General features: G+C 45.5%; 1 protein-coding gene across 7 annotated transcripts in view; it reads right to left on the reverse strand.

The window, feature by feature from the left end:
• The window catches only part of CACNA1E (calcium voltage-gated channel subunit alpha1 E), a 3,100,882-nt gene that overhangs the window by 41,110 nt on the left and 3,036,087 nt on the right, over positions 1 to 23,685 (reverse strand). For 6 of the 7 annotated variants that reach the window (XM_069641436.1, XM_069641438.1, XM_069641434.1 and 3 more), the window contains 3 exons: positions 13,075 to 13,203; positions 11,556 to 11,736; positions 9,403 to 9,593 (listed from right to left, as the gene is read on the reverse strand). In XM_069641436.1, the coding sequence (XP_069497537.1) occupies positions 9,403 to 9,593; positions 11,556 to 11,736; positions 13,075 to 13,203 (501 nt within the window). The remainder of the gene's footprint in view (positions 1 to 9,402; positions 9,594 to 11,555; positions 11,737 to 13,074; positions 13,204 to 23,685) is intronic. The other variant, XM_069641439.1, reaches the window with a different exon arrangement.

Genomic DNA, 23,685 nt, shown 5'->3' on the forward strand with positions numbered 1-23,685 from the left:
ACTCCACACTCTCCTCTCCTCACATCTCTGCCGTATCTAAGAAGTCAAACTACTAGTTGCACCTCCTCAGAGGTATTCTTCCTTTCCTCGCTTTCCCCCAGAAGCTCACTGTCTCCAGAGCTCTGGTTATCTCTAGGCTGAACTACTACAACAGCTTCTTTCTAAATCTACATGCCTCTACTCTCTGTCCTCTACAACCCATCCAGAACAGGACTGCAATACTTGTCCTCTTACTGCAAGCCCAGGGATCGTATCTCTCCAGCACTGAAATCGCTTAATTGGCTCCCAGTGGTTGCAATGATCAAGTTCAAGACACTCTGGATCGTCCACAAGGCTTTCTGGGGCCTGGGACCGCAATACCTCCAAGTGTACTGAAATATCTTCCTACTCAAGCTCTTCGCTCCTTCTCCTCCGACTCATGGGGAGTCAGTAGCTTCTCCAAGCAATGAGTTGGGGACAGATCTCTTTCTTCGGCTGGTGCCTCCCTCTGGAATAGTCACCTGGCAACCCTCTGAACTCAGACCGATGTCCCTGCCTGTCCAGCTGCATACCCGCACTGCCTCTCGGCACCCCCTGACCTTGTGGTCTGTATCTGTAACCCTACAGTCCCCTCTCCTGCACTTATCAGACACTTGTTATCTGCATTCCTCACACTTGCACTTGCCACCCATTGGCTGCACCACTTATTGTTTTCCTTGTGCCGCACTTGCCCAATCTCCCACACCCCCCCACCACTTCACCCCTCCCCTCTATCCCGCACTTGCACAATCTGAATGTCACTAGGCCTAGTAAGATCGTTGTTTTTTGTCCTCCCTCTGGTTCCCCTCCATTGCCTTGTCACGCCTTGAAACACTTGTGTATAGATGCATTATAAATATCATATCATATCATATCATCTGTCAATCCTGGACCATAAGGATCTTAAGTTCACATTTTGAAGGCAGCTGCCAAATCATACCATAAGGATCTTAAGTTCACATTTTGAAAGCATCTGCCAAACCGCACCATAAGCATCTTATTGATTTTATTTGTGTTTTCAGCATTGATACGCAGACTTAACCTCAAAGGATGCAGAGAAGAAAAGTGGTATTCACTGCGATCCAAGAAGGTAATTAAACAAGATATCAAACATGCATTTGATTCAAAGGCAAGATGCTCGAAAATGAGGAGCAAGGGATCACAGAGGAAGATAAGGAACTCAGCGCCAAGTTAAGACTGACATTGGCACCTAGAGAGGAAAATGTGCTATAAGACAACCTTCGCAAATCCCGATGGACCAAATTTTGCATAAACAAAGTCTTGAGAAAAGCAGATTAAATTTTGAATGCTGAGGGACAGAATTTGTTAGAGGGTAAAGAGCAGAGAAGAAGGAGCCCTCAACCATGAATAGTACTCGATTTAGATTAATATGTTGTGTGAGAAACCAGAAAGTGTCTCCCCCACTGCTCCCCGGAGATCTGTCATGCAGGTGGCCAGGACACGGCCATCGCTTTTGGATCCAGTTCCTCAGCGTGGACCAGTGCGGGAGGGATTACCTGGGTGAAGGGTCTTCGAAGAGTGGGACACCGGATGGTGAGATGCGATATCCCTTCCCTGTAACACCTTTAACCCATCCTACCAGGTAGGATACTTAGGGACTCAACCCCCCCTTTCACAACACAAACACTTTCTCACTGACAGCCCGCTATGAGAGAAAACGGAATAACACCCGAGCCGTATACCTGATGTGTCCCAATACAATGGTCAGTCGGGGTCAGGCTATTACTGACTACCGCACACACTTGACTTCCCCACACGGATAAAAGGCAGAGCACGAGAGCACACTCTGAGTGAGACAAAGCACACGAGGAAACAGCAGCTCCAAGATGGCAGTTCAACACAAGGAGAAAGATGGCGAAAAAAAAAGGGATCACAAAGAAGGAAGTTCCCTTGACCTTTTCAACAAGGAACTGTTACTTTTATGAAGCCTTGAGAATAGAAAGTGTAAGACCAGGAAACCAGGCTGAGGAATCCTGCATTGTGTGTCGGAGGTAACTGGGGCCTCTCGTGTCTATAATCAAGGCGGTGAGAATCGCCAGCTGCAGTGGTACTGTCCTTGGCTCCAACAACAAAGCAGCGTCAGTGAAATCCTCACAGCCGGTGAGTTGGGGAGACATATACAAGACCAGTCTGTGTTGAAGGCAAGGTTGCAAGCAGCAACATTGGATTGTGGGCGCTGGAACGAAGATTGTATAAAACATGTGATAAGCAACGCATGTAAAGTTGAACTGCAGATGAGTGATTGAAGTTTGAAACCAAGATATACGATACCTTTGACACAGTGGTCCGGCACCGCGTGCATGCTCAATTGAAGGTCTCTGTAAGGTGTCCAGCTGAGAGTTGACAAAAGTTAAAGAGTGGAAAAGGATTGTGAATTGAAGTGGTCCTGCAACGGGTCAAGCCAAATCATTTGCGCGATCTCAATTTCACATGGCATAGTAAGATCGTTGTCTATCTTCCCTCTCCCTTGCCTCGTCGTGCTTTAAAACACTTGTGTATAGGCGCGTTATAAATGCCATACCATATCATATCATATGTGCACAATCGAAGGTCTTCGATGGTGATACAGTAAAGAAAGTTGATGACAAAGTAGAGAAAATTGGTCCGAGCCCAACAGAGAGGGATCAATTGAAAGCTTTGTGTTAAAGTAAGTTTGTGTTAGAATAGATAAATTGGTCCGAGCCCGGCAGAGTGGGATCTGGGGTGAACTGTGAATCACCCGAGAAATTGGATACGTGGAAATCCTAAGAAAATTGTGTATATGTGAAAATCTGAACTTTGTGGTAAAGTGGATTTGAACCCGGCAGAGGGTGATCCAAGGTGAAAAGTAAATCACCTGAGAAAACTGTATGTAAGAGAATCCTGGAAGGAAATTAACTTTATTATTTGTTTGTTGCATCAGGCCGTATGAAAGAAGAGAACTTTGGCACATAAACCCATGATGTTGAAGTTTTGAAGGGCACCCTTGTGCTAGAGAAGCCAGAGGCTGAGCTAAGCTCGAGTGTGCTGACTTATCCCGTGCTAAAACGTGGGGAAGGGAAGCCAAGGACTTGAATATCCTGGCATAACATTTCTTTAACGCTTTTCTTTTGCATGACATTATTTCCCACACTATTTGTATTTAGAGGTAAGTATTGGCAATATGTGTATTAGTATAGGACCTTTTATTTTGACAAGACAACACTGGGACTGCGTTATTATTATTTGATGGTCATAGCTTGCTCCCATCTTTAGATTTAGGATTAGATAGGCATTTTTCAAACCCAATTGAAGTTCAATGAACACTTTTGAACTGTGGTCACTTGTTTCTGTCTTACTGTTGATACCATGCCTTCCTTACAGTTGCTCTCAGTTGGGAATGTCTGTGCCACACAGGCTTGTTATTAATCAATGGCGGATTGGCAAAGCACCACAAAAGCAGAAACGGGTATGAAGGGAAATACCGAAGCTTTCAATGACTGTGGTGAGGATGGTAGGTTGATTATCACTACCACTTCCAGATGCACTTGTTTATGCTACATCTGACGAGTGGTAGAGACAGAGACATGATCAGATGATGGACTCTTGGTGGGTTAGGTTCCAAAATGTTGTGATGGAGAAAACATCCTATAAAGAACCTCCTCCATTAAGAAGTACTTAATACAGTCAAAACTATTCTCTTGCCATGGCAACGTGGAATTGCGTCGACCGACTGGTTGCATTTGGGCAGGATGAGATTCTTGATTCCTTCACAATGGTGCCAACTATTAATAACCCCTCAATTTGCAATTTGCTCAGACCCAGAAACTGTTAAAGGGGTGCTAAGCAGGAGGAGGACCAGGTACCGCAGGCGCATGTGGGAGAGGCACAGGTAGGGGTCCAAGCGCTTCACGGCATGATGGCCACAGGGGGAGCAGCACCCGCACCAGCTCTGACCAGAGACGACCTGAAAGACATTTTCTAGGAAATAAAGGCAATTCGAACAGATATTCAAGCATCCATTTGTGATCTAAAGGGCAGAGTAGACAAGCTGGAAGATAAGATGGAGGGAATGGAAAACAATCACCTACAAGTGGACCTCCTAGACATGTAGGTTGAAGCACGCCTAGCAGACCTGGAGATGAGAGAAGAAGAAACCATTATAATGATGGACGACTTAGAAAACATGGAACGTCGGAACAACCTGTGTATCCTTGGTGTCGGCGAGCAGAAGGGAGTGACAGCGGCAGATGTAGGAAGGGAAGTACAGGGACTGATCAACCAGCTTTTTGCCCTGGAAGGAGGTGCAGCTGGAAAGGGCCCACAGAGGCTGAGGTGGAGGGGCAAGGGCCCGAGGTCAATAGTGGTCAGTTTCCTGAGGTATAGAGAAAAAATGGAGGTCCTGGAGAAGGCTAAATGATTGGAGAGCTTCCAATACGAAGGAGAAACTATCAGGGTGTTCCAGAATTTGTCGGGTCTCACCCTGGCCCGCCGAAGTGACTATTAACCCATTAACACAGTGGCTACCGACAAAGGCATTAGATATCGTTGGTCCTGCCCGGTTGCATTGTCTTTCGAAAAAGGGGAAGTGGACTATCGGGTGACCAGTGGCCAGGTGGCACAAGAGGTATTCCAGGTCCTTAAACGAGAAGATTTGGCGGAATGCCAGGAAGGATCTCTGAATGTCTTGGCAGGGGAACGTGGGCCGGGGGCTGCAGAGTTTGAAGAAGTAAATTCCGGGAAGAAGAACATTTTAAAAACTGAATCCACCCCCACAGAAGGACAGGGGCGGCACAAGCTGAAAGGGGGTGTGGGGTTTCAACATGTACACAGCAAATTTGGTGGCTAAAAACTGCAAGTGTGCCGTGAGAACGGCGGCGGGGGTGTGTGAAGGTATTGGGAATGTCAGACACAGCAGCAGTTACCTCTGGTGGCTCATCGCAAGGTGGGCGTCATGGATGGAAGTTTGTTGGGGGGGTTGGGGAGGTGGGAAGGGGTAAGAGGGGATTCGAGAAGCAGTTACGTTTATGGTAAGGTTGAAGTTTTCCAAAATGAGACGAGTGGTACTGTTGGAGAGTGAGTGTGTGCACTTCAATGGTGCGATATGGGGGGGAAGCCAGGCCTAGGTCCCGAAGTTGGGGACGCTTAATGTCAAGGGGCTCAACTCACCCACCAAGTGCTCCCTGCTTGGGAGGGAAATCCGAAAAAGGGACTTCGACGTGCTGTTGGTGCAGGAGACACGGTTGCTTCAGGGGGAGGAGAGACTCATCCTAGGAGCACATATTGGGCATGTCTTTTGGGCATCTGGGTTATCCAAGAAGGGGGGGTGGGCATCATCCTTAAAAGGATAGTCTGACCTACCGTTGTTATGGAAGAAAACAGATGGGAGGGTGTTGCTTGTTTCTGGGTCAATAGAGAGGGTGCAGGTGACCATTGCCGCAGTGTATAGCCCAAACACTGGATGGATGCAATTCCTCCGGGAGCCCATTGGAGAAATATTTGAGAGGGTTACAGGATTGCTCCTACTGGGGGGAGATTTCAACATAGGGGCAGACCGCACTCTGGTTCATAGTGGGGGGCATGACCATGGGAGTGGAGGCCTTGGGACCCAAGAGGGGTGGCTTATGGGATATATGTCCGAACAGGGGTTGTTGGATGTATTGAGAGTGTGCCACCCAACAGAAAGGGGTTATACCTTCTTTTTCGCCAGTCTATGGATCCTGAACAAGGATCGATTACTGGTTCTTGCACCAGCACCATGTTGGTAGGGTCATCAGCAGTGATAATTCACCAATTAGCTGGTCGGATCATGGCATGGTGTTGGTTGATATGGCGCTGCCGGGACTGAGGCCTTGGGAATTGTTGTGGCGGTGCAATGACAGCCTATGGAGGGACACAGTTTTTGCGAAAGAAATGCGAGAGGCGATTGAGGAGTTCTTCCATTTGAATGACACTGGGGATGTGGAGTTAGGTGTGCCCTGGGATGCGTCTAAGGCAACTTGGCGGGGCCTGATTATCCGTGAAGAGGCGGCCAAGAAGAGAATCCGGACCCTGCGGGCGGGAGAATTGAGGAGGGAAATTGGCAAGTTGGAGTCAGTGGAGGGGAAAGGGGAAGGAGAGATGGAGGATGATCTGGGGTTAGTGAGCGAGAAGTGGCAACAATTGAGAGGCATAGAGATCAAGAAGGTGGAATTTCTGAAACAAAAGTACTACAAAAAGGGGGACAAAGCTGATGTCTTACTTGCGGCCAGGCTACGGGGCCAGAGTGCGGAGAAAGGGGGTTGATGGGGTAGTGGATTCTGATGGACGGCTGCACTCCCTCGGGGGAGTAGTCGCTCAGGAATTTGCAGTGTTTTAGGAACAACTCTATGGAAAGGAAACTGAGTTTGGGGATGCGGAATTGGAGGGATATCGAGGTGTCGCTGCCCTGTCTTCAACGCAGTGAAAGGGTGGAGTTGGAAAGGTCTGTGACCCGGGAGGAAGTGTTGAAGGTGAATGCGGGACTCAAACTGGGAAAGGCCCCTGGGGAAGATGGGTATACAGCAGGGTTCAATAAAACCTTTGCGGGACCACTTGCTGAATGCCTTGCAAATTTTTTTAACCACATTCTGACCACCGGGAGGGCCCCTCCATCCTTCGGGAAGGAGTTAATAACAGTGATTCCAAAAGAGAGTAGAGACCCCGGGAGTTGCAGGTCCTATCCCCCCATTTCCTTATTTAACATGGATGCGAAAATCTACACCAGATTCCTAGCCACGTGTCTCGAGGGTATAATGCCAAAGTTGGTCGGCACGGACCATGTGGGGTTCATTCAGAGTAGGCAAGGGGCCGATACTGAACGCAAGACACTGCACTTGATGGAGGCTTCAGCAGGGAGGGAGGGGAACCCAGTATGGTAGCCCTCATCGCTAAGAAGGCTTTAAACCGGGTGGACTGGGGCTTTCTGGACGGGGTCTTATGGAAATTCGGGTTTGGAGATCAGATCTTGAGAGGGATAAAGGCATTATACGCAGCTCTGGTGGCACGCGTGACGGTGAATGGGTGGCTATTGAGGTCCTTTAAGCTACAGAAGGGGGCGAGACAGGGTTGCCCACTCTTGCCCCTCTTAATCGCACTAACGATGGAGGTGCTGGCCGAAAAGCTTAAGGCGGGCTCCACGGGTTGAGGGGAACAAGGTGGGTAGCAAGGAGTTCAAACTAGGACTCTATGCAGATGATGTGCTGTTGCACTTGGTGAACCCCATGGAATCTGTTCCGGCCCCCCTAACGATTATAGAAAGTTACGGGCTATTTTCGGTTTTCAAGGTGGATAAAGAAAAGTCAGTGCTCTTCCCCTTTGCATCTGGAAACTTTAGAGATGTGGACGCTCTCAGGACACTGGGATTAGAGGTACAGCCGGACAATATTAAATAGCTGGGTGTCACGTTGGTTAGGCCAGGAGTGGACCTGGGGGAAGCTAACTACCGCCCCCTGTTTGATAAACTGTTCTCTGAGATGGAGACATGGAGCAAAGGGAGGGAGGCATAGATGGGAAGGCTTAAAGCCGTGAAAATGAATCTCCTCCCATGGGTTTTATATATGTTCCAGATGTTGCCAATCTGAGCCCCCGAGGCCTATTTGAAGGAGGCAAAGTCACAGATCTTAAAGCTTCTCTGGAATAATCAGAAACCTAGGGTGGGCTACGATACGTTGATTCTACCGAAGGACCGCAGAGGTGGTGGACACCCGCACATGGTGTTGGACTCCTGAACCTGATATTATATTACAGAGCAGCACAAATTAGAGCAATGGTTCCACACCTGACGGAGGATCATAGAAAACATATGGTCTATTTGGAAAACCAACATTTACTGCCAGCAACGGTGGGGGAATGGCTCTGGGTTCCTAAGGGAAGACTGCCATGGAGAATTTGGAAACATCCATTCCTGGGGGTCCATTGGATGGTACTAAACATAGGAGGCAGGGTGGGTGGGGTCCCCACATGGCCCTCACCGATGAGTCACATTTGGGCCCCCCCCGTACGAGATGTAATACCAGAGATTGAGAGGTATCAGGCATGGTTCGAGGGAGGACTTGCAAGGGTGGGTCAACTATGGAGGGGAGGGAAGTTCATTAGCATTCAAGAGCTGGAGTAGACCCTGGGTATTGGCAAGCTGTCGGTGCTCCTCTATCTTAGATTGATGGGTATTTTCACTGACAAGAAATGGAGAGAGTCGATCCGGAGGGACTTGACACCAGTAGAAAGGGTCCTGGATGGGCACACCGAAATGAAAGGACTCATCTCACGTCTTTATGGAGCTTTGTTGGAGTCAAAGGGGTGTGCAAACCCATCGGAAGTGGGAGAGAGACCTGGGTAGGGAGTTTGATGAAAACCTATGGGGACAGATGTGTCAGAGGGCATTTAAGACGTCCAAATCCTGCCAGTATAAGCTCCACGGGGTGAAATCACTGCATCGCTGGCAATACAACCCAGTGCGCCTTTCTAGGATGTTCCCAACGGTGAACCCACAATGTTGGCATGGTTGCAGTGATTTAGCAGACTACTGGCATATGTGAAGGGGTTGTCCCAGAGTGCAGATGTACTGGACAGAAGTCCTGGGCTGGATTAGGGTTGTGGGGGAGTGCGTGCCTGACCCGATGCTGGTGCCTTTTGGTTTTGAGAAACAGGCAGATAGATGGCACACCCTTCCCGGACCGGAGCACTTTCTTTTCCTGGCGGCCAGGGAAGTCTGCGCTAGATATTGGAAGAGGGCGACACTCCCCACGGAGAAAGAATGGGCTGGGACATCAAGAGATTTGTATCTGATGGAAAAGATCACAGTGGCAATCCATGGGGGGAGGGGTGCCACCATAGAACTGGAGTGGCACCAGTTCCATGATACCTTTCAATGATGTACTAGATGAATGGGAGAATGCTTACTACGACTCGGCCCGGCCGGATTAATGGTCTTTGTGAGTCTCACACTCTAAAAAGAAAGGACTGTAACAATTGGACTGCATTGGTTTGTAAATGTTCAGGATAGACATAACTACCATTGGTGGTTACAAATCTAGACAGAAGTTTCCTTTCAATTTTGGGATGGCTGATGTTATGTTATTGGACCTTATATAGATATCTGTCTTGATAGACAGATATTACATGCGCTGGATAAGGGCCAATGGGAGAGGATATGTTCTTGTGGAGAAGAATCGCTGAATAAGGGCTAATTAAGTGAGGGATTTCAGTAGAAGAATACATGCAAAGGTAGATGTGTTCGTTATGAAAGGATGTAGGCTAAAAAGTAGAAGAAGGAAGGTGATACATTGAAAAGAATCACACATATTGTTCCTGGGATATATGTCTTCAGCCTCCTAGCAACTCCTTAATGGGTGCAGCACATTGTATGTGCACATTTTTTGGCCTTACCTGCATGCAAGATGTATGTGATCGGCCCTCACTGGGAGACCTCGACTGGCGCCGCTCCCGGATCTCAGAGCTTGGCTGTGGACTCCTTTCTTCAGAGTTACAGCGCGAGACATCTGGAGACAATAAATGTTTGCGTTCTTTTGACCTTCCACGCTCTCTGCCACCCGATCGATGCGCGTCAGAACGGTGGCCTAGATAGAATTGTTCATTGACATGGTTATGACAGCTGAAAGGAAATCACAACAACATTAACAGATTGCCATGATGCAAACCCCACCCTGACAAGAGCAGGCTGAGCTACACCATTGAAGCAGATTTTCTTCAGGAGCGCAATTATAGGGATCTGTTTCCATCCTCCCATTTCTATAACTCCTCTTGCCTGCAAAAGTGAAATAAGCATTCTATAGGTTCCTTCCAGGCTTCTAGGTTTGACAGACCTTCTCAGTGCAGGCTTTCGAAGTCCCTCAACAAAGTCCTCCATCTTGCACACATCGAAGTCGAGCCCAGTCTTCTCACATTGAGGGCTCCTGTCGTATCAAAACGGGAAGCAGTAATCAATAGTCCCTCCTCCCGCTCCCCCTTTCAGAGGTTGTTCTGTGCAGGTTTGTGCAGGTCTAGGAGTACGCCCTTCATCCCACTCAACTTAACTATTCTCTATATTGAATAAAGAAGTGCCTCTACCGTCGTCATGCCAGAGCTACCTTTTCGTCACAGTAATTACTAAACAGTCCCTCTGTTCTGCTGTTGAAGCTTCTGATACTTCGGGTGCATTTATTTTGCTGGCATGTATATCACACAATGGGTAGAAACCATGTGTAGAATGCGTGATGAATTGTTTTTACTCACCATGAGATTTTGATGTATTTTTGGGCCAGAGCGAGAGCACAGGTCAAAATGTATGATCCTGTCATCCCCATCTACTCCATCGCACACATAGGAGAACATCTCTGCACATATGCGATTATAATGCAGGTGGGGATTTTATGGATTCCCATGGAATACATGTAAATGCTGTCTGACAGGCAGAGCTATTTACAATCCGTTTTGGTAATGGGTGTAAACTAACACAGAAACCTAGATCCGCTTGCATTTCTGTGTTGAAATCACACACATTCATAATGTGGCTCAAGGCTCAAAACAGCAAGATGGAGATTGGTGAAATGTCAGTGCATTCACAAGCAGCTCCCTCCTTGCTATTTAAGGTTGAATCCAAAATGTGGGCCTATGTGTTGCACCAACATTCTTATAGGTTCTATGTTGTAAATAGCTACACTCTCTCATCACCAGAGTATCCCTTGTCCCACCTTAGAAGGGCTGATCCAACTCTCCTCCAAGTGAGTTTCTGTCCCACTCCATGTGGGGGTTCTCTCTATTATCATGAAAGCCTCCTCTGGTGCACGCTGAGCGCAGTAGTCACCCATCCTCCATTACCAAGATCTCATTCACCTTAACAATGAGACAGGACATCTACATTCTACCCAATCCCCCATTCTTTAAAGGTGGAGTATGTTTTTCCAACATAAGAAAGGGTCTGGATTTATCTTTTTACATGAGCAGGCTCATTCTGTTCCACACACAAGAGACAGTTTTCTCACCTTAAAAGTCCTAGAGCCATTTGATGGGTCTGCAAGCTAACTTCCTGCTTCTCCTCACATGGTATTGTCCGTCCTTAAAACCCCAAGAGCTCACATGGCTCCACACTAAAAGAGGTTTGCCTCATTCCATAATTTTTTGAGTTTACAGTGCCCATTACCAATAGTTAGGGAGTGATCTGATTGCTCGCGCTGCTGGAGATAACCATGTCTCACCTATTTAGAGGAGGCAATTGCCAGTCCTATTTCCTCACAGTTTCACAATGTCAGAAAACTGTTATCTATTCTCAATCATAGAATTTAGGTGTTAGAATGCTGCTCCCAAAATCTACCTAGCACTGTCGGATGATCATTAATGGTCTCTAGGAAGCTGGCGTGTCCCTGTTCAAGAAACGAGGGTTAAGACCAACAGCACTATATTATAAAGAGGAAAGCCAGCAAAGACTGAAAGCAAAAAGGAATAATGGATTTCACAAGAAGAAACCATTGTTCCTGTTTGACTGAAGACATCTTGCCTTCCAACAAAGTAAGTTCTTCAGACCATTAAGTATGGTACCTTACCTGAATCAGCATTCAGCCGGTGGCCAGACATGCGCGATGAGGCGTGGTAGCTGCGCCTGCGGGATTTGTATGAGGTATCATTGTAGCGTTCCATTGAGAACTCATCCAGCCAGGAGGTATGGGGGCGTTTGTCACCTGTGGTGGAAAACGACCTGCGCATTGCGCTTGCCTCAGTCAGAACCTAGAACCCACCCCCAAAGACAGGTAAAATTAAAATCAATCTCTGAATACTGCATCCATCCTGAAACCCTCAAACACAAACAAGAATAATTGTGACTTCAGAATAAAACTGCCAAAAGAAGGCACCAAAATCCGCCCAGCCCTATAAGACTTTGGAAAGCACCTATACCCCTAACAGCTCATAGAAGAATGATCTTTGTATTGTGGTAGCCAGACGAAGTAACAAGAACCGCCCAATCCCTGAAGCACAAGGGATCAATTACAATCACCAAGCAGTGACGGCCTCCTTAAACCTTTTTGGATACTACCACATTGTGCACCCTGAATTAAGGAACCAGAACCCCTTCACTCCCCAATGAACTGACAGACGTACAGTGGATATCTCTGAACCATAATGATCTTCACGGATATCCCGACCTCCACTTTCCCTTACTGTACAAGAGGCATGCAAAATAAGTGAAAATCTTTCAACTCTTTTGGCCACTGTGCTGTCATCAAACACTAGTGGCACTGCATAAGTTATAATGAGCAGTAGCCACATTTTTCACTTGTTGTCACGTTTAACAATCTTCTGTCATCTTCTTGGCAGTCCCCACCCCAGTCTTACAGCAGTATCATGTCTTGTGCCATGCTACCAAGATGCATTGTCCCAGTGTTTGCCATGCAGCATGGAACCAGTGAATGAGCTTGACAGCACCGGTTAGAAGGAAGGGGAGGCAAAAGAGGAAAAAAGCAAAATGTCTACAGTGCAAGGTACTGGTAGAAGCGGGGAGATCTTCTCTACCTACTGCTTAGTTAAAAAAAAAAAACACACACACACACACACAAACAGATGGTGACAGAAGCCAGACAGACAAAGAGATGGTATGTAAGGACTCTTTGGTCCAGGTAAACATTCATAAACAAGGAAAATATGCTGGGGTGAACTGGAGGTGTGTTGGGTAGTAGGAAGTGGCAATGTGGGAAATTGAGGTATTGCCCATGCAGATGGCGGCTTCAGATTTCCAATCAATCCATGATGTTTAGAAGCAAGCAGCAAGTCACTGACCTGGAAGCTTTGCCAATCGTTTTAAAGTGAGGCCATGAAAGGAGGAGGTTGGTCCTCCTTTCATGGTAACTCCATCGTCCGCTAAGGAAAAAGTAAATATGGTGGGAGGGAATGCAGCAAGGCAGAAGCCAATGGGAGTGAACTTGGCTAGCAAAGCACAGGTACCGATCTCTTAGCAAGGCCACAGCAGAACGGCCACTGAAAGATCAGCCTGCGAATCACTCCTTACCGGATTCAATTAACCATCCCTCATATCCCCATGCTCCATTTTTCTTGGTTACTTTTCTTTACCTGGGGGTCCACGGCCAGGCGTGGCATGGAGGAGGCCCTCAGAGACGCGGTACGCTCCAGCGTGTCCACAGGGAGATAGTTCCCACAGTTAGAGGGCTGCATTCTGTGAAACTCCCTAACTTCTGGCTCCTGGAAACAAACACACAGCCAAGGTCGTGGGATGATGCTTCATTCGATGCCCTTCTTTTCACTATCAATGGAACCCACATTTGCAGAGGCGGGAAACCTTCATAGACATGTGGCCTTGGAATCAGGTCTTAGACTGTTACTCTGTAAATAAAGCATTTGACGGATGGTGTAAAACTACCAGGATGGAACGGAATCAGTGTTGGGAGCACAGGTGGTCCTTCAGTGATGGATTATGCCAGTCTATTCTAGGTTTGGATTAGTCTTCTAATTTATTTTACAAGGGATGCAATCAGAGTTTGATATAGGTGGGTATTAGGGTAGTCCTAGGGTGTTCTATCTAAGTATGTGTTACTCTTGTCCAGTCTCAAGAATGTACTTGACAATGTGTTCCACATGGAAATTAGGTGTGACCTTCTTGGATGTATAAAAAATACCTCATCTATGTTATTTCATCAGTTCTATTGCAGTAGCTTGCAGGGCCACATTTAGGACCTTGAGGTTGCCTTGTTGTGCAGGCATTCTTGGCAATCATTGGATAGATGTTACAGAGGATAGAGTCCTGTTTTGATTTTGAACTGTAGTTGGCATATGCACATAGTTTGATATAGGTAGAAAAATGTGTTTAGGCTGGCTATGCATATACAGCAAGAAGAGCCTATTCACAGTGAGCATGTGCTCTGCCCTCAGACATATCTAGAGTATTAGACCTGTTTGTTTGCAATATATCCTTCCACTTTTCTGTATGCAGGTGTACAGGTAGAAATTGTACGTTTTCCCCTTGCACCTATACCTAGTGTTGGTTCTGTTTAGGAAGTTGGCACTAGAAACTTCTACCCCTTGGTGCATGGCTATAGTCAAATCTATGGGTTAATTGGTTTTTTCATGCAATCCATATTTGGTTCTACCGTATGTGGTAATTACTTCCATGCCCCACTAATTAGCCTACCTAGAATGTACAATGTGACTATAGTGTACTTAAAAATGTATATTTGTTTTTAATCTTAGGTACGCACTCAATGTCTATTGTAGGTGGGAAGTAGGTTATTTGACTTGTGGATCGATATTCCTTGTCCATTTAAAGTGGCCCATATCATGGGTACTTTGCCAGTTCTAGGTGAAGGCTTGTGTGAGAGATCCATCATTCCTTAGCAGCCTGTCCTTGCTGAGAGTAGAGCCGTGGCCCTTAGGATGCACTCCTCCCAAGATTGGGACGCACCTTGCCATAGTGGTGTGCATTTCTTTGGTGGTGGCATCTTCTATTTGCATTACATATTCTCATACTTTGTGGTTCACAATTCCACACCAATACCTGGGACTACATATGTGCTGTGTTTGTTTTCACAGCTGCAAAATATATTTTGGTCACTTAGCCCTGAGAGCTAGTGCACAAAGTTTGCCTAATCTGTGTGAATGTCAGAAAAGGTAATAAATTCTGACCAGTAACTGGGAGATGTGGTTTGTGACTTGTGTCTAAAGTTCAAACAACGTCCTTGTGTCCATTATCCCGCCCCCCATAAGCATTTTGTTAATCTTTCTGCCGGTATGAGGGTTCGACAATGTGAACCGCTGCATCCTATAGTACTAATAGTAATCTTCCAAGGAGTCAATACCATGTAACCCTGTATGTATCCCTGCAGAAATTGATCTTTTATGGAGTCATAGGCTTGAATACTTCGACATTGTCAGGCTGTACAACTCCTGTATCAAATAATCAAATAGCACCGTAGTAACATTACCGTTTTAATGTATGTGTCAGGTTCAGGTTTAGCCTGCAAAGGCCACCTCAAGATTCTTTACTGCACGTCATGTTAAGTGATGTTCTGGTCATGCTATCTGAACATTTGTTTTCCTCTTGTGGTGAATTGCCATCTGGTAAGGGTGTGAAAGCCCTGACTTTATTTATTTTTTATTAATAAAATGATGCGGGAAATACTATCTCTGAAAAGTCATTCTGCTGATCAGATTGCCCTTTCATGAGGTCCATGGCAAAATCATAGTGTGTACTACCAGTGGCATAGAGCAGGTGCAGAGGCCACAGGTGCCCATTTGGCAGCTGCAGTGACAGCCAAGTCTCTGCAGCGCTTGGGCTGCATTTAAGTACGCACATGCTGGTGGCAAGGTAAACTCTAAAATAAGCCATGCCTGAGATAGGGCATGGTGAATACCACTGCTCATAAGCATTTTTGCCACATCTTCTTGATATCACACATGTGTCAGCCCTGTAGGGCTAGTTCAGCTGTGAAAGGCTTACATGTATCCTCCCAAGACAGGCTGGATCTTGCCCTACTGGCAGGAATGTAGCTTGGGGGGATTGCCTTACTTTGTTCCTTTGTAAGGGCAGATACCCTTTCCAAGGGATAGCCACTCCATAGGAAGCTGGCCTGGGAACAGGAATTAACAGGCACATCCATTCACAAAAGGCTTGGCTCACACCCGGGTGCTGCATATCTAAAGGCCTTAGATCCTATTGAGAAGGGAAAGGGCGAGGCAAGTGTAGATAGAGAGAGCTCTGTACAGTTGAGGGGGTTTCCACCATCTTGATTCTCTCTGCCTTTGCCTCTCCTCCCTGTCTCCTCCACCAACTCTTGCACAAACCACTTTGGGTGTGATGTCAGAAGGGCAAAGTCCACTTCTTTCCAGAACAGAGATTGGACCACTAAGGCAGGCTAGTTTTAGTCCAATCACCTTTGGGATTTTACCTTTAAAAGAAGGGGTCTCACACCTCTTCTTGAAATCATCTTTTTGACTCCAACCCTTGAAGAAGATTTCATTTGTACTCTTCTGGGAGAGCAGTTATTTCCAAATAGCTGCAGTTATGAAGTGAAGGCAATGTTCCAAGGCAGAGGCGAGCTGTGTCCCCTAACCATCTCCAGGGAACATAGTGGATAAACCTGCTTCTGGAACAAGACCTGCCTCTCTGCCCGGCACAGTGGTGCCGTTGTGTGGCATCCTCCCCCATGTTTGGGAGCCTGAGAACGAGGGTCCATCTTGTCCCAGAGTCTCTGGAGTGGGCTGCCAGAAACCTAAGGAGTGACTGCTGCTGGAGCAAGACCTGCCTCTCGGCCAGTCATGGCAGTACATAGGACCTCATCGTGCTGAAGGACCACTGCAGTTGCGTGCCAGCCTCCCCCGTGTTTGGGAGCACGGGAAAAATAATAATCTTGTCCCTGTGTCACTGGATTGGGACTCACAGCAGTCTGAGAGCTGAGACAACATGAAGCCTAGTATTTTTTTTCCATAGAACTGTTTGCAGCCATAGTTCAAGAACCGTTCGACACATTTGTACCACCAGAACCGTCTGGTGCTTCCTATTGCACTCTCCCAATGTTCGAATTGCTCACACAATGCCAAACAGTCTGAATTGGCGTGCCAGACCACCAAGAACCACAAAAGAGTACTGCTGACTACTAACTGCCCACCTTGGTCAATTTTTGGGCCCTAGAGATTGGTTAGGTCACATGTATCCAGTGATCCAGATAAGATTTTGTAGTGACAGTATTTTACTCCCTATTTTTTAAAGTTGAGAGTAAAATACTTTTTTAGGAGAGTACAAATATAAGTTGCATGGTCAAAGCGAGAGTAAATATGTTAGAACAGAAATGTTTTGTAATAAGTATTTCTTTGTACCAAGTTATTCATGCACATGTTTACCTCTTCAGATCAGGCAGTAATATTCGTAGAGTTTTTTCCTGTGGCACTATGCACACTGCTAATGCAAATTAATCCATTGAGTTGTGCGGGTTAAAGCAGGATGAGACACGTGTCCGTTTCCTATTTTTGCTGGTAGTATTTTTACTCCCTATTTTCTTTTGGGGAGTGTTTGCCTATTTTTGGGGACTAGAAGCGGACGATATGCCCCTTATGTGAGTAAAAGCGGCTGATATACCCCTTATATCTAGGGCAGCATGTATCTCTTTTACACACAAGAACGTATCCTTTTTGAACATTGCGGTCTTTAATTGTCTTTTCTCCCTCATCTCATTACCCAATTACCCAGAGTGCTGTATCTGCTATCCCTGCATATGCAGTGTTCTTTCTAGAAGGGTGGGTTTTTTGTAGTGCTTTCTAGTTGGTTAAGACTGTACATGGTGTGTTTGATTAAAGTATATATATATATTTTTATAGAACCTTGATTGGGCATTTCTTTATTGTGAACTGTTGTACTTCGCTGTTTGGGTTGCTACTGAATCATTTTCACACTGCTCTTGTGAGTATAGCCTTCCCTCGGCCCACACTACCACAAAAGGCAAAGGAGGTATATCTCTTAACTGTGCCTGTTTTACCTTTATGATTGTGTGGGCTCTTTGTTTGTACAATGATGGGGGCCCGAGTAGGCGCTTTAGCCTCTACTCATCCTTGTGCATGTGTACACACTTTCATAATGTGCTACTGCACAGTTTCCTGCTGCTTTCTGTGTGAGTTACCTTCATTTCACTGTCCTACTGACTGAGAAAAGGCGTGGAACGCAGCCTTCAAACTTTATACCATGCCCGGATAATAAGGCAACAGAAGGACGAAAGGTGGGGAAAATAATGTGTTTTTTTTAAAGTGCCCAAATAGATTGATCCAAGGCCCCAATGCATTCTTATGTATTTGAGAACATGTGTTATTTCTACAGGGAGAAATCCAACCTAACAGCCCTAGATTATTTTTCTATTGGGAGACAGAGAGAAGCAAACTCAGATGCGCAGGAGGGCCTAGTCTGACAAGACTTCCCAAGCTACACATTCTGCTTTAGAGAAGTCCTTACATTAGTATAATTCTAAAAGTTATGATATTCCTACTACTTCGACAGGTCTGTCTATTAGCAAACACTAATCTACAGACAATCGTCCACGGTTAACTATCCATCATGACCAAATCCCAAACAATGGGCTCATCTTTAATGGTAGCATTGAAGGCACCAAGAAAGTGAATGGTCTCTTTCCAGTCAAGACTTCCCTTCATCATTCTTCCAATCTCGGACTTGTCAATGGGGAAAATCCAATCGACAGTGACCGTAACACTCACAAGACTCTCATTGACGAGATCCCATTGAGGGTACCAGCAGTCTTGTTGATGGCACAGAAATCCACAATTAGTCTATCAGCAAATCTTTCACTTACTATAGAAGCTACTGATTTACCTGAGATTGTTTTGCAAGAGTATCATGCTATGTCATCGTCTGAGTAAATGGATTCAGAAAATTAAGCTCAGGGCCTACAACAGAAAAATACCTTTCAATGTACTTCAGCAAAAGAGATGAAGACTTGGGCGCTTGCTAGACAACTCTGATACAATCTTTGGAACAAATCCTTAGGGTGTTTGAGTGGCGTAAGAATAAATAGGTTTGGCCACACAATCAGGGGCACATAGGCAGAAGCCTACTTCTACATTGAGAAGTGCTTATGAACCTGGGGAAAAATAAACTATAGCACCAGCACAGGAGGACCTAAAAGACGATTAAAGAGGCAATACAAATCATCCTTCAAGTCTTGATGACAAACAGCAGGCCCAATGTACTGCACATAGAGCATGAGGAAGGGGATCTTGGGCATTGTAAACCAAAGTGAAAAGTGGGAGGATTGGGGCATTCCAAGTGGGGTCATGTGGAATCGCCAGCAATTGCCTCACCCAGATGTTATGATTAGCTTCCTCCAAGAGATGACTAGGGCCTCACACTTGTTCAACCTTCAGGTGCTTACATAGGAAAAGCAGTGTTTCCTGGATAACAATAGGTAAAGACCAAGAGGGAAAGAACAAGGAAGAAGACTACCACAATCCCAATCTTGGGCAACATGTGGGGGGCAGGAAAGCAAATCCTGAAGGCACTCTCATCTACACTGCCCTATCCAGCACTACCAGGCAAGAAGTATAAGTCTATGGACAATGCATCCCTCTGCGTTAGGAGCCACCCAAAGTCTGAAGAAGTGATTATATTGATTGCACGCGGGCTTTTGATGAATACAGTGCCATAGCTCATCACCACATCACATAGAAAAGGTGGCAGATTCTAGACGATGGGCAAGAACATTTCTAGCCTTGGCTTCTATAAACATCCCAGCCGCAAATACTCTAGCCAACATAGCTAGCTTTGACAGAGATGTGGCATGATATTACTCAGCTAGCAAACATCTAAACGAGCAGGAAGAAGCAAGAGTTGCTTCCACGAAGAAGAACTTGCATGCAATCATGACATTGATTCAGCTGTTGATGTTGCCAATTGCTCACTTTCACCAGATGCACACCAAGCGTTTCTAGCTTGGAAGAAGGTGACCGACTTCAAGATAAAAGCCATGGCAGGACTTGTTTGGAAATACAGTTAATAACACATTCAAGGACATCAAGTCCACAGATACCCTGCAAAAGCATTGGGGATGCTTAGGGAGGGGAGACCTTTTTAAACTTCTCATTGATTGGGGTTCAGAGGACAAGGAGCATACAGCAGGTATTTTTTCTACTAACATCACTACTCCATGACGTCTCTGTCCAATTTAAGGTGCAACCAGTAAGCATCCTATGTGGCATCTGCTGGCATGAGTAGGAAAGGGACGAGGCAATTGAAGTTCGAATCAGTGAAGGAAACCTGACACTTCATTCTACCCACATCCCGCCATTAGCACTACAGTGATACAGAAGGTAAGCCATCAGCGGGCTGAGCGCTGCAGGGGTGAGTGCTTAAAATAATCAAGAATGGACATGCAGTATCATTTCTCTAATTCTATTGGTGAAAGATGTTTGGGTTCTTGTTACACAAGGGGCAGTAAAAAGGTTGCCAAGTCACAAAGAGGCCAATGGTTCTATTTCTGTTATTTCCTGGTGAAAAAAAGATCCATCATCCTGCACCCAAATTCTCATAATGTTTTTCACTGATCGATACTTGGATGTGCGAGAGGCAGCTTTGCCTGAACCCTGGAAAAGCAAAAATTCTACTCTGTGGTCAGGCATCGATGGCACCAATTCCCAAACTATAGCCCAGCAACCTCTACCCAGCCCATAAACAAGCTTCATCGATGAAATACGTACGGTTGACTCACTTTTAAAGCAGTTAATGAAATATTTGCTGGGGACTTTTCCACCAGTATCCTTAGCCAGGGGCACCTGCCAGATGAATGCAGCTCTGGCAAAACTCATGTAATCCAATGCACACTTTAAATTCATTGTGCAAGGGACCAGTATTGAAAACAATCACATCAGCTTTATGTGTTGGGGAGATTCAGGCATTCTTAATAAATGACCCATACACCAAGTTATTTAAAGATAAGGCAGTTTCAAAACAGCATCCTTGCTTCCTATTTTAAGTGTCTATGACTTTTCCATCAGCCAAGCTCTGTAGCTCGTATCACTTTTTTTAAGGACCACTCAACGCCTTCTAAGTGCTTGCTCCATACACTCCATGACAAATGAGCATTAGGATTTTACATCGAAAAGAGCAAAGACTTCAGAGAGTGTTGTAGTTCATAACTTCTAAACTTTCTTCAAAAGGCCAGTGGCTCTTTACAAAGAGGCTTGCCAGATGGGTCCCATCCTGCATCAATTATTGTCATGCAGCGGCGGGGACACCAACCCAGAGGACAGCTCGGATTAAATCCACAGGACGCAGGGCAGTGACAAATGCCTTCCACACGGATGTTACTTTTCAAGAGATCTGCAAGGCAGTGACATCAAGGGGTCCTCAAACATTCACCAAGCGCTACTGTAATGATGTGGATTTATAAGCTAGTCTTCAGTAGGAGAGCCAGCCCTTCAGGGTCTCTCCTGTTAAGACGGTACCAGCATTTCCATTCCTTCCTTCCATTTATTGCTTTGTGTTCTATTCAAGCATGTGAACATATAAAAGATCAAATGTGGGAGAAGAATTAATTAGTTACTTGCAACTGTAGTTCTCTTTTGTAAGCATCTTTCACAGAATCCCATATGGGGTTGTCTTGCTGGGAGGATAGGATGATGATGTGCAACATGGGTTTGATCCCCAGGCGAGTGCTCAGAAGCAGGAGGAGTATGGCCGGAGCACTCTATAAATCACGATTAAATTGGTTGCCTAATGAGCATGGGAGAGTGTCCTCAGTATATGCATGCTGCAAGACACTACATGACTCTGAAGATGGCTTCTGTATGCAGAGCGTACGCCTCTTGCCCTCAATGGTCTGCAGGGAAAATCACCCATTATAAGGTAGATAGTCTACAAACTTGTATGGCATTTATGGTTACTGATGGTTCCCAGTCTGATGGCAGGTAAGTATTCAAGCATATGATAAATACTAAAGCTGGAAAACTGCATTTACAGGTAAGTAACCAATTGTTTACCTCCATAAATTTGAGATGTGTGCGGCAGGGCTGCCAAAATTAAGATTATGCCCGGGTGAAGAGAAGGATTTAACTTAATTTCTGAATATTGTTGTGAAAGAGTTTGCAGATCATATTGACAAGCTTAACCACACGTTCATTTAGCCCATCATGTGGCTAAAGCTGGGTTCTGGAATTAGTGCCTTGATATAGAAGAGCTGGAGAATGTTGTGGACCTGCAGGACTCCAACTTTCAGAAGATTGCTTGTCAGCATCTTCAAGTGATCATGGCCATGCATCCGCAGTGGAGAAGAAATTCCTGCATCCTTCGCAGGGTCGTCCTTAGTAGCAGAACACATCAGAGGAATAAGCTCATCAGACATTCTACCAGTCTTGTGTGGTGAGATTTGTACAGTCTCTTTTAAGCCTCCCCATTGAAAGTGGCCATACTCATAGCATCAAATGTCCCTCGATGGGAGTAACCAAGTAGCAGCCCAGAAAATGTGTTTTCCATAGCGAAATAAGGTAACAGAATAACCTTTGTCAGCAGGAAAGGAACAGTCAGCAAGCAGTTTCTTCAGCTCTGTCCACATGTGATAGGCTCGGCCCACACCAGTTGCTATCCCACCGCAGCACCGGAGCTAGCAGTCACAGTCTTTATTTGATTGGTGCAGGCATTCACCCTCTGGACCTTGCTCAGGTTAATATTGAGACATTCCAACCAACTGGCGTTTTGCACTCCGGCACCCGATGGAGAGAAATTGTATTCTTTCATTTGTTATTGCATTGTGGCCATCCAGAGATATCGCAACATGTCTTTGGCACTGCAACCATCTTCTTTGCTTTCAGGTCGCACAGGGGGATGTCTAAACTAATGGAAACAAACTTTTTATGCAAGGCTGAAGAAATCTCAGACTCACACATTTGCCCTACATGTGTTTCTCCCATCACAAATCTTGCATATTTGTCCTTCCAGTAACTCATTTTAACGAATTAAATTTTTGTATGTGACTTATGCAAACCTTATGTTCTGATCTATCTTGGGGTAGCATTAGACATTTTAATTTGGAAACGTATCCAATATTAGCTCATTACACTCCTGCACTTTTGGACACCAACCCACATATGTGTTTCTGTTGTTTTTCAGAATATCTTTCTCTTGATACGATTTCAGACGGCTATGTTTAAGTCCTGCACATTTGAAATATAGCCGAAGAGTTAAATAACGTGAGTGGTGACTGCTCTCTTCATGCCTTCATATGCATTTGGAATCTGTCTGCAGTGGTGTGCATCCAACAGCAAATAAAGGTAGGCGTTCGGCTAGCACTTCCACAAGTAGCTAGAATTCCTTATCGTTCTGATCTGGCGATATCTGCCTTTTGCATGGACCGTGATTTGTCTTAAAATTGGGCAATGCACTCTTTACTTCATTTCAAGAGGTTATTTAATGTGTACTTGATGTTGTTCAACGTAAGTTCGTTTAATATGACTTATGTTTTTCCTATATTAGCCATGAGTTGTGGAATGTAATATTTCCTTAGTAAGAATGCAACAATGTCTAATGCAAGGTGTGTCCCAATAATCTACTATCAATGGAAGAAGGACGAAGCCTGAATAGAAATGTATCTACGTCATGTTTCTTGGAGGAAATTTGTCTTGACACTCTTGTTTCCTGGAGATACAATTTGCTAGTCTAGGAAGGAACTACGTATTGCTTCCTCTATAGGCCTTATAGCAAACCTGCAGTTTGCTATAAGGCCTAAAAGGCCTTTTCTATGATGTTTTAAGTATGTATGTTATGGTTGTTTCAAATTGGCCTCTGTTGCTTCCCTTCTGGGGCATGGTCTCTACCTCCTGGATATACATTCTTGTTTCCCTGTTTGAGTGCTTCCTTTGACATAAATGCACGCTCCCTGCACGGGAAAGGTGTCCCGGGCTTGATAGAGAGGTGTGGCAGTGTCTTCCAATGTAACAATATCCATTTCTAGCTAGGATTCCCATTCCTCATGAACTGTCATCTGCTCAGGTGTGGGTGGGGATTGAGTTCTCCATTCAAGGAAATGGAAGCAGTTTTTCCTCTCTGGCACTGTGCTATTATTCTCATGAGAATGTACACATTGTATCTTCTAGGAATGTAGCAGGCAGCCTCTAAAGTATGTGTTGCCTATCTGCATGTCCTAGACTCTAAAACACGGCCCCAGAATGTCCTCAAGTCAA

This window comes from Ambystoma mexicanum, chromosome 1q (genome assembly GCF_040938575.1).
Source record: "Ambystoma mexicanum isolate Mex_15411 chromosome 1q, UKY_AmexF1_1, whole genome shotgun sequence".
NCBI lineage: Eukaryota > Metazoa > Chordata > Amphibia > Caudata > Ambystomatidae > Ambystoma > Ambystoma mexicanum.